Source organism: Sylvia atricapilla, chromosome 3 (assembly GCF_009819655.1).
Source record: "Sylvia atricapilla isolate bSylAtr1 chromosome 3, bSylAtr1.pri, whole genome shotgun sequence".
In the NCBI taxonomy this organism is placed as follows: Eukaryota; Metazoa; Chordata; class Aves; order Passeriformes; family Sylviidae; genus Sylvia; species Sylvia atricapilla.
The window spans coordinates 36,444,381-36,458,176 of record NC_089142.1 but is presented as its reverse complement, the minus strand read 5'-3'; the positions used below and the strand labels follow the sequence as shown (position 1 = coordinate 36,458,176).

Sequence of the window (13,796 nt, the reverse complement as noted above, 5' to 3'; positions counted from 1 at the left end):
AGAATTTTGTGTAAGACTTTTTAAAAAGGCACGTCTTACTTGTCTCTCTTTACCTCCTGCTTGCAGACTGTTTAAAGTCCTAGACAGTGCCAGTTTGGAGCATTGTCCAGCTTCCTTAGGACCCTGACTTTCTAGATACTTCTGCTCCTGCTTGAGAGCTTGAGTTCTCTAGGTATCCAGAAACACACTGCTCTGAGGATGGAATTTGCCTCCTACCTGCCTTTCACTGTCTCACAACTTTAGGTCACGAGCTGCTTGAATTTCCAAGAAAAGCTGGAAGACAAGTAGTTGTCTTCCTTGTGTCTGCCCCATAATTAATCTAAAAGACTGTGATAGTTAAAAGCTTGTCAGGGTGGCACCTGGATTTTTTGTAAGTTCTTGTTGTTGAAATACTCCAAGAACTGGGCAGTCTGGGATTTATAATCCACAGCTGCTTTGCCACAGGGTGACCACAGTGTCACAAAATTCTGAGGAGCAGCAGCATCCAGTCCTGTTAAACTAGGCAGGGATGCAGCTGCCATCAGCTCCTTAGGACTAGGGAGCTGGCAATAAGGAAAGGCTGGAGGATCTATCACTTCTTTCTGTAAAAGCAAAGCCCTGTCATATTTGGGGCCTGTCTGCAGAAGTGTGTTCTGCATCCCTCTGTAACTATTTAACAAATTACCAGGCTTGTATCCCTGACTGTAATCACTGTGATTTTAACATGTAATTAAAGGATGACAGATACTTAACTTAAAATGCACTTCTAGAGGGATGTATCTTACTCTAGGGGCAACTTGGATAGTGTAACATGTCTCCAGAAAAGGTTGGTGCTGAGGAACCCAGCATGGCTGCTATGTCTGATGTTTCAGACAGTTTATTTTAGACTAATTGGACTGCCTTGACTGTGCCTTCGAGCCTATCTTCTGATTTAGTTTCTTCCAAAAATAACCCATTTTGGACAGTTCAGGATTGTTCCCTGATGGAAACCAAGCCTGTTAAAGTGCGGACAGCAGAGAAAAAGCCTACAAATCAACCCATAGGTACCTGCTTCTATAGGAACTGATTTGAGCTCTATTTTTTTGCAGCAGCTGGTGCTCTACTGACCTAGTGGCTGGACTCTTGTAATTCAGCCAGTATTTAACCCCTAGGCATGAAAGACAAGGCGGTGACCAAGTTTGTTTGGTATCTTCCATGACTTTCACGCTTGATGGTTGGTGGGGGTTGTCTGTGTGTTGTGTGACATCCCCCTTCCCTCCGTTATTTTCAGTGGTGGCACACATTGCTTTGTTTGTTGACCCACTAGTAACTGCACCTTAACGTTAAGTCACAGAATTCTATTTGATTAGGAGTTAATTTCCTTAGGAATACTCCTTTTTCCATTCTACCCCAGGACAAACAGCAAAATAGGGGTTTTATCCTTTTAACAGATTTCTCTGAACTTACTGGAATTTTAAATGTTCTTTGTGCTCAGAAACAGCGCAGCTGCTTTTGATTGTATCTGATGGAAGAGGCCTTTTCTTGGAAGGCAAGGAACGGGTGACAGCAGCAGTTCAAGCAGCTCGGAATGCCAATATCTTTGTTATTTTCGTAGTGTTGGACAACCCAAATTCCCGGGTAAGTGAGCAAGGGAGAAGTCTTCAACTGCACTGGATGAGAAACTGATACAAATCTTTTTCTTGTCTTTTATAGTGCCATACAGCTGCCTTATCTTTTGTAGAGGTCAGAGATACTGAACACAATTGCCGTTTTCCACGTCTTGCCATTTCTTCCTACTGTGCTTCTTATCTTTTGTATGTTAAAAAAGAAATCTCTGCTTCCATGCCACAGAAAGGCTAAGAGCTCTTGTCTGCAAATGGAATGGTTTTAGCTCTTGGCCACCAGGGAAGCAGCTGGCAGGTTGACAGATTTGGAGTTTGAGAGATGCTTTGTTCCATCTCAGCTCTGATTCATCTTGATAATTTCTGACAGCAGTCTCCAATTGACATGACAGCTGGAGCCAGTATGAGATTAAACATTAGACAGAAGGGAGTATGTGAGAGTTTAGTGCCTCAGTTGGGAAAACTGAGTCCAGCATCTGGTAATGGGAGAAGAAAAGATAACCTTGGATGGGAAGCTGAAATATCTGAGAGAGTTTCAGGAAGGCTCTGTAGTGCCATAAGTGAGCAAACATAAGCCTGATAGTGAATTCCGTGGTAAAGGCTCTAATTTTGCGGTTTGTGTTTTCTTTCTGTATCTTTATTTTTGCATTCAAAACTCATCTGCTATATTAATTGTTGAAAAACTAACAGTTCTCCTGACAAACAGCTGAAAGGTTCTGATGAAACCTGGCTGTTCTAAATTCTGGGTGTTTTTCTTAAGGGTTTTTTTGTGGTGTTTGTTGTTGTTGTTGTTGTTGTGGTTTTATTTGGTTGTTGTTTTTTTCCCCTGTGGAAAAAATGGTGTTTTCTGTAACCTTTATTAATTTCTGAGCTGCTACACTGAGCAAGAAGTTACTTTACAAGAAGCACAGCTAGAGTTTAATCTGATTTTTGTCTTTGTAGTATTTCTTGAAATACTATGAAGTTGCTAAAGAATCTTCTATTAGAGCACTGCACAAATATGAGTTGAGCACTAAAGAGCTTACAGACTCTCTTGGGAAGGCATCAAATTAATAAAAGTAAAGTGCCAACAGTAAACTGAAATCATAAAATGCTAAGAAAAGACAGAATGTATTTACAGAATTTGATATTGCAGAAGCTTAAGCTTAGTCTCTTCTAGCCTGTAATTCATGGATTAGTACACTTTTATCTGAAAGGACAAAAGCATTTAACTGATTTCTTCTCAGCTTCTGATCTGATTTACCATTGAACACTTAGAGCTTTTAATCTTAGAAGTGTTTTATTAACTTTTAATCTAACAGGAGAATTATAAGTGCTTAGAAAATAGGGTAAATTCTATCAGTGGTCATAGAATATGTGTGTCATTTAGTAGTAACATCAGTACTTTTTTACAGGATTCTATTTTGGACATTAAAGTACCTATATTCAAAGGACCTGGAGAATTGCCCGAAATCAGATCTTACATGGAAGAATTCCCATTCCCGTTCTACATGATCCTTAGAGATGTGAACGCGCTCCCAGAAACTCTGAGTGACGCCCTCAGACAGTGGTTTGAACTGGTGACAGCCTCTGACACTCTTTAGTCTTCGGAGACAAGGTCAGGACCCGACTGCTGCTACTGAGCTGCTGAAATACAAGAAGCTGCATTTCCCGGGAGGGGTCATTCCCAGCTGGGATTATCCTGCGGGAGCTGCCCTGGGGCAGAGACTTTGTAAGAACACAATGGTTTGGGTGCATCCTCCCGCCTGGGTCAGAGGACAATTATGCAATGGTGAGACCGTCTCCTGCTATTCCCACAAGTAACGTAAAAGTTGTCTCAACTTCTCTTGTAATAACTTATTACCTTAAGGAAAAAAAAGCATTTGTAATATTAAGAGGTAATATTATTCCTGCTGCTTTGCCCCCTTCTTTAAGTAAAACCAGTCTTGTTCCTGGGAAGGCATTTCTGCATTAGAAGTTGAGGTGTCTTGCAAATAAAGCCTTCTTCAGCATACCCATGTGGAGGTTCCTCTGGGAAGAAAGGAGTGGAGACCAGGGGAGGCAGGTGGTTTTACTCAACCAGAAGGGGGGAAAAAAAAAAAAAAAAAAGGTACTTGAATACTTGAAACTATTTTGAAGTTTTAACACAGCCTTTTTAATTATTGCCTATTTTTGCCTGACGATAGCAGCAGGGAGTTTTCTGAACCACGCCATACGCTGATCCCTGCCTTACCACTTTACACTGTGAAGTTTGCCCCTGTCCGAGGCAGGCGCCTGGGGATGTTCCATAACTCCGGTGTCTTGGGAGTACGGATGTGATTTTTCATTGCAAAGGCTACGCATCTTGTATGGTCTGTACTAATAAAGAGAGGTACCACTCTTTGTAATTCCGCCGTCTGTGCCTTGAATTAAGAAATCAACAGAGCGAGCGCACGCCGGCCGCGACCCCTGCGTGAGGCGGGAAATGGCGGCCTGGCCCCGCCCGCGCGCGGCGGGCTGGGCGGCCCCGTGGCGGGGCAGGGAAGGGGCGGGGCCGCGTCATGGCGGCCGGGCGCCTGCCGCCGGGCGCGCTCACGCTGAAGCAGGTACGGGCGGGCTCGGGGCTCGGGCGAGCTGCGTCCTGTACACACGATGCGGGATTCGGTGCTTGTTTAAATATCCCTCGAAGCAAAGCGCCGAGGGTGCAGCTCGCAGCACTGTCCTGGGGCAGCGGGCAGACTTCCCTCTCTCCTTGCTAGTTCCTGCGGCGGCAGCAGGTCCTTCAGTTGTACCGCAAGATCCTGCGGGCTATCCGGGAGGTCCCTGCTGAGCAGGATCGCCGCTACTTAAAGGACTGGGCCAGGGAGGAATTCAGGAGAAATAAGGATGCTACAGAAGAGGTGAGGATCGGGAACGCGCAGCTGGGATCGCCTGCCCTCGGGAATGGTCACTGCACTCTCCTGTCCTGTGTCTTGGGGGTTTGTTTTTGTAGGTGGCGCTTCCAGACTGGTGAGAAGTCTCCCTCTTACTATTCCTCATTTATGCGAAGAAGTAATCCAGCATCTCTAACTATTGTCCTCCCCCCCCCCCCCCCCCCCACCTAGCAGTAATGTTTCTCAAATTTCCAGAGAATATCTGGAATTAAAAAAGCTAAAAAACAAACACTCTGCTTACTCAAGTATGTATCAGGAAAACCGTATTGAATATATGGTAGCCTTACATAAACTTAGTAATGCTTAAGCTTTTTATAAACTTTTGTTTTGGTTTTGGTTTTCTTTCTTTCTTTATTTCACCTATATTCAAGCAGAATACAATCGAATGGGTTTGGGATGTTGAAACCAAGTGCGAAATGCAGAAACCTTCACGGGTCTTGTATTCTCCTGTCCTAGTTCATTCCCTTTTCTAGCCAGCCGCCCAAGGAATTGGTGGCTGACATTATGCAGACAAAGCCTTAGAGTCCTTGGATAATGTTGAGAGACACTCACACCTACCTGCTCTGTAAAACCTATCTCCATATTGCTCCGTGTTCTCACTACAGGCTTGCAAAGGCAATACACACACAGGCATAAAGAAAGCATTATTAGGAGTTTGAATCCTGTTAAAAACAGAGTTTTAAAGCAAAGCCACAACCAAGTATCCATTGATTTACCTGGTTTTTAACCTCTTAGAGACAGCAGTGTTATGTCACACAAAGAAGTAAATTAAAGTGCTGCCAGTAAGAATTGTATGTATTTCAATGCATTAGAAGTCTGTGTGCTTGTGTAAAACTCATGCTGTGTACAGATGTACAGTTCACTAGATTCTGTTCTCTTTTACAGGATGCAATCAGGATGATGATTACTCACGGCAACATGCAACTTCAGGAACTTCAGAGAACACTTAAGCTGGCAAAATCCTGATCTTCATTTTGTTGACAGTTGGATTTTTATCTGTTGCAAATAGGCACAGTTTCAAATTTTCCCAGAATGTGGTTATAATGGCAGCCTTTGCTGGCGACCTGGTAATGTTTGAGGAGGAATCTACCACAGTGGGGGTTTTGTTTCTTCCCCTTCCCCATCCATTTCTCAGTTTGGCTACCTTCAGAAGTGGAAATCACTTGGACACAAAGGACATTAAAGAACTGCATGGATAATGTAGCATGTGCTGTGGGAAAAGCAGAAGCACCAAAAATTGCAACAGCTGTGTTAATGTCATTGCACTGGAATATAATATAGGCCAGATTATTTTGTGTGCTTTTACTGTGGTAGCTGTAATTGGTAATGTTCAAAATGACAGCTCTTCATGTACTGTGCCGAGGATTTTCACCAAAAATTGTAATTAAAAAAAGAATTTGGGATAAATAAATTGGCCCAGAACAAACAAACATTAAAAAATGTTTTGTGTGTAAATGTTGATTTTCAGTAGTAGCTGAATATGACTTGAAAGGGGAGTTTTTTATTATGAAAATGGGAGATTTTTAGCCCCAGGATGTTATTACCAAGTACCTTCAAACTAGTATTAAAAGTCAATATATAAAGAAGAATTACAGGTAAAAAATACTAACTGCAAAAGTTGTGGTTGCTTATTCATATGTTATACTACTACACTTCTGTTAGCTTGCAACTGTTCTCACTTTGCTTGAGCTGTGGTGTATCCTTTATTTTTTTTTTTTATATGATTTAAAAATGCCCGGATGAGCTGGGGATTTTCTCCACATAACTAGACAGGCAGCAGTAGATTGATGCCTGAATATTTTAGGTTGTGATTGCAGACATGCAGGAACTTTTTCCCTCTCCCACTGGTACTGTAGTTCCCTTAGGGAACACCTCTGCTTTTCAAGGTGGTTCTCTGCAGAGTTGCTGAGCTGCATACACTGGCAGCAAATCTGGTAAATAGGTGTCACCACTGGCACCAGGGAAGGGACATGACAGAATTCCAGGCTACAGGAGGAACGATCCCAGTTGGGAGCAGGAGCTATGGTTCAGATTTGTATAGACTGAAGGCTCTGAGCTTCAATCTGTCAGTGAAAAATATGTAACTAAAAATGCTTCATTAACAGACTGACAGAACATTTTCATGTTGGGGATTTATTTTTCATGTTAAGTGGTGCTAAGAAAGGTATTTTGACTGAACAGCCATAGCCAATGTTGGCTGTTAGCACAGTAGCCCTCCCTTCCCCTTCAGCCAGTGCTTGGATTTCTGTTCCATAATCAGGAGGCTTTGCCCTGCTGCCTCACCATGGTACTTGCCTTTCTAAGCCCGGAGCCTGCATTACCCCCTTTGTACGTTTGTACATTTCCAGGCTGTGTAATCCAGAGCTAGGATTGACAGACAGGGCCCTGGACAGATGCTCACCTCTTGAGTGCTGCTGCCCTTCATCTCCACTGCTCTGGGGGCTTGCCAAGATAAAGTTGCCAGCCAGAAGCCTTAAAAGAGTCCCAAGTACAGCCTGGGAGGGTAAGGAAATTTACCTGAAGAGAAAGGTAGGTAGATCACACCTGTCATAAAGTCCTTCACAGTTTTGAAGAAGGGAGGAGTACAGAAAGGAATTAGCAGAAAATGCCTCTCTTTACTATACACTCACTGGCTTCAGAAAACCTCTAAAATCATTAACCTGCAGCCTGGTTACTGCCTTAGATTACTTGGTAATTATTTAGATTTACTTACATTACTGCGACCTATGAGTGTGGTCCGGTGTCGTCTGTATGGGTAGCAGAGCTAAAGCCAGAGCCTCTCCCTTGAGCTTGGGCAAGTTCAGGACCATGTGTGTGATCCATACACAGCTTCTGAAAGGGGCACCTGCACCAGCCAACCGACAGCACTCAGCCCCTGCAGCCTCCCTCAGCACATGGCAGGCTTCATTTCTGTGTTTTATAACCACAAACAAAAAGAAGTTGAAGTCCAATCTTCTGCTCCCCCTTGTGAGTCAAGCGAGTCAGTTTTCTGTGGCTAGAAGATGTTACACCACACGCTTCTGAGCAACACTTACTTTAATTGCTTGGCAAAACATAAACTTCATCCAGGTGATACAAAACTTCAACAGCATGCTTCTGCATTCCTACTGTAAGCTTAAACAAACTGTAAACATACCCAAGTGTCTATATTAGACTACAGAAGTCAAAGCAAGAAAACTAGTATTTCCATAGCTGCGGATACACTTCTCTTGTTGTGATAGTGCATTAATAGGAACTTTAAAATATTGTTATATGACTTTTTTTGCTTTATACATCTGCTAAGAAGACAAAAGCTTAATTACTAATTAGTGAATGGCGTTCTTCAACACTGTAAGGTATTTTTATATTGATTTTAGAGCTCCTTAGTACAGAAAAAAAAGTATTTTTTACCTTGGCATAACAGTACCATCCTGTGTTGGAACTGATTTTGAACAGTTGTTCTATCATGATCTGGTAAGTGAAGTTACTTTTCTAGCAGAATCTGATGGAGCCTTCTCAGAGGTGTAAGGAGGAAACACTAAATGTGCAGAGGCAATAATTACAGTGCCTTGAGATTGTTTGGAGTCTGTCTGCATGACAACACTGGTCAATGGAAGTTCTGATTTTGTAACAAAACACATCGATAAAACTTTTAAAAATGTTGAGTGCGTTTGTGGGGACTGTTTGTCCTAAAACCTGTAGACTCACCAGGGCCCTGGCCTCCTTTTTGGAGACAGAAGGGAAAAAAAAAAGAGGAGAATCATTCAGAGGAACAAAGGTAGACCGTCTGGACAAGGTGCCTGGGAAAAAATCCTGACTGCTGACTGCAGAAAAAGAAACATTTGAATACAGGAGCCAAGCTTTCACTTCCTTACATAAAGGACCTTTTCAAGCTTCTTCAACAGTAGACAATTCAACCATTTCCTGCTTGAAGGAAAATAGATTTATATAAACATTCAACCTAACAAACAGACCTACGGTTACAGTAAAATATTTGCCATCCATGCCCTAAACTGAAGCTGTCAGTCAAGTTACTGGAGTACAGCCCACAGCAGTGTAACCACAAGGAGCTCTGCAAGCAGGACAACTTTAAAAAGACAAATCAGATTTAGCACTTGTTTTAATAATGGAAAACCCAGAGAAAAGCAAAGTGGTAGCTGAGCCTCTGTACCTAATGGGATGAGTCGCTTTAGCATCTCCCTCTGTGGTGGCCTGCCCTCTCCCAGCTGGAAGCCTGCATCTGTCACCTGCTTGGGCTTGTAACTGGAGTGGGTTCTTTAGCTTCCCTCCACTGACTAGAGAGAGACCCTGGGAGTATCTAAAATAGGATCAATAGCCCTTCATCACTAAGTAATTATGTCAAAAGCTTTCAAACATCCTGGATTTATTTCAGCACTGGTATCACAACATGTTTACATGTGGCATACAGTAGAACTCTAGTCTGTGTCCTGTGTGGAAGTAAGGGAATTCCCTTTTCAGAAAGCAGTTTTGGTTACTAATGCAGTTTGGTTTCAAGCAGCATCTGGAAACTGAGAGTGCAATATTGACAGACTCTTGGAAATAACAAAGAAAGGATCTAATCTGCAGCATCTCTTTGTTACCAATATAGTTTGCATATGAACTCTCCTCCGATATGGAGTTTCCAAAGTTATTTCAACTCCTGAAGTAGAGTGTTGTGTTTGGATGTAACAGGCACTACAAATATCTATCAGTATTCCAAATTCCCATAGAGCAGGTTCCAAAATGAGTCCTGTTGCTTGATTACCTGCCTGGCAGGTGCTAGCTCTCTTTCTGCACCTTAGTCCTTAATTTGCTCAGCTCCTCTTCTAAGCATTTGATGTGCCTCCTTGAGCGCAGCTTTGTCTTGCTGCGCTCTCTGGTTCGCTTGGCTCCGGGCTTCTTCTATCTTCCGCTCGTACCACTCTCCATCTGCGTGGAAACGGCCTCGAAGAAGTACTGCGTTATCTCCAGGGCCTGGGAGGTGTCTCTGAGGGGAGGGGCAGGCGGGGCTGAGGGCTGCTGCTCCTGGCCCTGCTGTGCCCCAGAATGGTGCAGAGCTTTGTGCCTCGACTGCCCACTTTTGCTGGACTTTTTCGTCTGAGTTCCTTTGTCAATGAAGTAGCCGCTCTGTGGTTCAGTCTTTGCAGGTTCAGTCACTGGCTGCAAAGCAGCCTGAACTTTAACGTGTCTTAATTTGGAGCCCGAAAGCTCGGAGGAGGGCAGCTCCTGCTGGAACCTGTGGAACGTGCTGGCACTCACAGCTTTGTCCTTTGGCCTGACATCTTGAGCGGGGGCAGGAGAAACTGGTCCACCAGCCCTGCCTGTTGCTCTGTACCTACAGAATAATTATAAATTATAGACAATATATTAAGAAAAGCTCTGAGCATTTATTTTAGCACTCAGAAGACCTCATTGTTTGATGAATGATGGGGTTTTGTGTGTACCTGGTACAGGCTTATATTAGTTTATCACATCCTCAGTCAGGTGATGTAATAGAAAATCATTAAGGAGAAAAGCTGGCTCAGGCAGAGAGGTGTTGCACTGCAGCTATGGGGCTACAGATGGACAACAGGTAAAGGACATACATATTAGTGAAAAATTCTTCACTGTGAGACACTGGCACAGGTTATCCAGAGAAGCTGTGGTTGCCTCATCTTCAGGAGTGTGCAAGGCCAGGCTGGATGTGGCCCTGAACTACTTGGTACAGTGGAAGGTGTCCCTACCCATGGCAGGAGGGTTAGAACAAGATCATCTTTAGGGTCCCTTCCAATCCAAACAATTTTGTGATTTTGTGACTTCATCAGAAGGACGTGTAACAAGCATCAGTCTAGATTTCCAAAGCAGGTTATGTCTGCTAATTTATGAACTCCCTGCTTCTACAAAACTTGAAGTCCCAGTGATTTTGGAAAGGTCACACATAATTTCTATGCTTTTGAACTGTTCCAATGCACAATAGCTTACACTCAAGCACCACAGGATCTCTTATATGCCTTTCTATTTGAAGGGCATCCATGTCTGTTCACTTTGTATAGTATTTAGGGGACATACACATATACACATATAATTTACAGAAGCCAGGGCTCAGATAGCATTCTACTTGGCTGGGGACACCTGGCTGTTCTGCTCTTTTTTATTCCTCTCAGAAGCTTCTAGGGCCAAGAATTATTCAAAGCACCAAAGGACTTTTGCTTCAAAGACATAATGGAAGCATCAGGAACAGTCACTGGAATTCCATCCAGCCACCTTTTAAAATATTCCAGTGGCTGCCTTGAAGTGTATTCAAATCCCAAAACATTAGGCGTATGGAGGGGGGGAAAGCACAACCGCCAGAATGATGTAGTAGTATAATGCAAGTACCCCTGAGTTAATGAGCTTCCCTTGAATGGATATGACAGCTAAGTACCTGGCATGGTTGTACCCAGTGCTCCATCTTGTTTAACACAAAAGTGCTGCCCAAAGCTTTGTTCTGGCATCTGGACTCTGCTCCTTCCCCCATCTTCCAAGAGGCTATTTGGAAGTGTGATATAGGAATGCTGGTGGGAGCCCTCTGACAGCACAGGCTGGTTGGCTTTACAGTCCTTGGCACTGTGGGGTTGTTGTCAGTATCCAGTGTCCTCAGTGAGAGACTCACAAGTGGACAAAGTTGATTTTGGTCTTGATGACCTGGAATCCTCCTGAAAGCTTGAGCTCCAGATTCTGAATCTTCAACAGGCACCAGGTCTTCAGCTCATCAACCAAGGAATCTATCAGAAAGAGACTGTAAATTACATAATTCTATGGTTCCTGGGCTGCTGAGGACATGTGGCAAGGACAAAGAGAAGCAAGCTGGGTATCTGTGGGCTTAGAGTCCCCTGTTCAGATGTGCATGCTGCCACTGGGAATATTTAAAGGATTGCAGATCATAAAAGGTGGAGAACTGTGCACTAGCTTATGAAAGGCAGTCTCTTTAGTCCAAGCTACCACCTCTTAGATATGAATATGCTACTCCAGTGAAACTCTGAGTCCTTGTCAGGGATAACTTGTTTAATCATACAGCCAATGGTATTTTTAAGTGCAAGGAACACCACATGGTCATGTTTAAGAGTGAAATTCAAATTAGACACTCCTGGGGGCAGCTTTTATACAATTACCAACCACTGCTTCTCTGTTCATTCAGTGATACAGGTTAGTCCCCCTACTAAATGATAAATCAGTAACAGCTTTCAGATTACACAGATGCTTAATAATTGTCAGCTACAGATGCATTTAATAATTTAAAATCAGAGTAGCTTTCTTCACCTTGTTGTTCATATAACATCATGAATTTAGGTCAGGCGCTAGTCAGTGTGTTTAGTAAAGCCCAATTCTTTTTTTTCAGATGTTTCAATTAGACCAAACTGAGCAGGACAGCTGACATCACTTAATTCAGTTCACTGATGTATCACTTCAGCATCTTGTGTCTTAAATGGAAATTACAAGGAAATGGAGCACAAGCCTAGATGTTCAGAAACTAATAAAATACTTATGTCTCTTATGAAATAAAAATTAAATTTGTCTTAGTTTGGTTAGACCCAAGTATCTTGATCTGTATTGTTTGCAAGGACTATCACAGCTGTCAGTCTTTTTACAAGTATTTGGAATGGTCTTACAAACACTCATGTTTTCCTAGCACAAAGTGTATTACTCAGTTTTTTTGAAGAATACCAGTAATGAGAAAATTAACTGTATTTTAGATTCACCTGTGTGAATGGAGGAACACAAATTTTTCAGCAGCTTTTAAATGGTGAGTTTTTGCAAAGTTGGAAGGGCAAGAGCTGGATCTCTACGGAAGCAGTTGTTCTTGTACTGCTGGTTGAACAAGCACACAAAAAGGACTTTCCTACTGGCAGTAATAGAGCTTGGAGATGGTGCTGTGTTGCTAACATCAGAGGAAAGAACTTCAGCCTTTTATTACATGGGGGAAAAAAGATCAGATTGAGAAGAAGGGAGAGATTCCCAGGGCCCATAACCAAATGGATGAGAAGGAACAACACAGATCTTAGCCTTTTTTACTATTTGGATATGTTCCTGCATATGTCCTCTAATGAAGCAAAAGCTGAAAGCACAACTGTGAAAAATTTAGTGCTGGGAATTTTTGCAAATCACTATGTTAGAAGAATGGTATTCTGTTGCAGATCCCACACTAGAGACACGCCAAATTAAATTACAGCAGTGGGACTGGATTTCACACTCCTCATTTCTAATGCAAAAACTTCATACGTTTGGTTTAGTGACTAAGATGGTGGGTAGGAATAATTTGGTCTTTGAAGCTCTTTTACCTGTTTGAACAGATGTGACACATCTCTCATGCTGACAGGAAACTCCCGAGCTGACCTACCAGGGGATGGACTAGGAGGGAGTGGCTGTTTCAAGCCTTACCTGCCGCTTCTCCCCCTCACTCTTCTCGAGCTCCGTGTGCTGCTGCAGGCGGTGGAGGCACTCTGTCCTCTCTGCCGACAGTCGCTCGGCCATCAGCTTGTCCAGAACTCGGAGCTGTGGGGAAAACACTGTTCAGCTGAGATCATCATGTTAGAAACCAGACTCCCATCTGTGAACCCTGTAAATCAAAGTGCAGTCTGGCTTTCAGTCTTCATTTCTAGGAATGCTGCCAACTACAATTAGATGTAGCTTGCAAAGAGGCTCAATCACAAAATTACCAATGAATAACTCTTAAATAAAAAATAAAAAGTAATTTAGAGGACCTTGATTCTCAAGACAAACATAATTCAGCAAGAGAGATTTTGAGAATTATGAACTGACCAGTCATAGGGCTGCCTTCTTTCCCTTTTAATGGCTCAAGCCCTTAAGATTTGCTGTCTAAACACCAGAAGCCACTTAACATATTAAATGTGTTTTTTCTCAAGACCCTAGTTTGCAGCATCAGTTCCCAGTGGAATTTCACAGTTCCTGGACTTGAATATTAGAGTTCAGGTTTGCTTTTACAACACAAGAAACAAACAAACAAAAAAAAAGAATAATTACAACAAAAATATTAATTAAATTTAGGATATGTTTCTAAATTATATAGGGAAGCAGAACTTCAGGTCATGTTCTTACTTGATGTTGAGTTTTGCTTTCCATCTGGCCCAGCTTAATATTCATTTTATCTTGTACTGTCCCAAGCTCAGCTTTTATCTCTTCCACTGTTGCCTCCAGCTGATTCTCCAGTTTGTTTATCAGGGGCTCACACCGACATCCATTTATGGGTGCCTGAAAGGAGTGATGATGATACATTCACTTGCTACACCCCACCACCCTCTTAGCTTACTTTGAACATTATCACAGCCTCTTTCAGTCAGTTTGGGTTCTTCTATCCCATGTACTGTAT

General features: G+C 42.7%; 3 protein-coding genes across 3 annotated transcripts in view; 2 read left to right on the top strand and 1 right to left on the bottom strand.

Annotated features, from left to right (window-relative positions):
* The window catches only part of MDN1 (midasin AAA ATPase 1), a 94,079-nt gene extending 90,133 nt beyond the window's left edge, over positions 1-3,946 (top strand). The window contains exons 101-102 of the mRNA XM_066315141.1: positions 1,454-1,596; positions 2,975-3,946. Of these exons, the coding sequence (XP_066171238.1) occupies positions 1,454-1,596; positions 2,975-3,163 (332 nt within the window). The 3' untranslated portion in view covers positions 3,164-3,946. The remainder of the gene's footprint in view (positions 1-1,453; positions 1,597-2,974) is intronic.
* A 143-nt stretch (positions 3,947-4,089) lies between these two features.
* LYRM2 (LYR motif containing 2) lies at positions 4,090-5,911 on the top strand. The gene is made up of 3 exons (XM_066315140.1): positions 4,090-4,144; positions 4,298-4,438; positions 5,357-5,911. Exons 1-3 carry the CDS (start codon positions 4,100-4,102, stop codon positions 5,435-5,437), a joined length of 267 nt encoding a protein of 88 aa, XP_066171237.1. The 5' UTR covers positions 4,090-4,099; the 3' UTR covers positions 5,438-5,911.
* A 2,215-nt stretch (positions 5,912-8,126) lies between these two features.
* ANKRD6 (ankyrin repeat domain 6) overlaps positions 8,127-13,796 on the bottom strand; it is a 33,217-nt gene continuing 27,547 nt past the window's right edge. Inside the window, 7 exon segments of the mRNA XM_066315139.1 lie at positions 8,127-9,292; positions 9,294-9,373; positions 9,376-9,771; positions 10,893-11,121; positions 11,123-11,192; positions 12,846-12,961; positions 13,526-13,678. Of these exon segments, the coding sequence (XP_066171236.1) occupies positions 9,230-9,292; positions 9,294-9,373; positions 9,376-9,771; positions 10,893-11,121; positions 11,123-11,192; positions 12,846-12,961; positions 13,526-13,678 (1,107 nt within the window). The 3' untranslated portion in view covers positions 8,127-9,229.

Coding starts and splice junctions, on each gene's coding strand:
- LYRM2 (XM_066315140.1), top strand. CDS start 4,100: ATGGCGGCCGGGCGCCTGCCGCCGGGCGCGCTCACGCTGAAGCAG. Junction 4,145..4,297: donor GCGCGCTCACGCTGAAGCAG/GTACGGGCGGGC, acceptor TCTCCTTGCTAG/TTCCTGCGGCGGCAGCAGGT. Junction 4,439..5,356: donor ATAAGGATGCTACAGAAGAG/GTGAGGATCGGG, acceptor TCTCTTTTACAG/GATGCAATCAGGATGATGAT.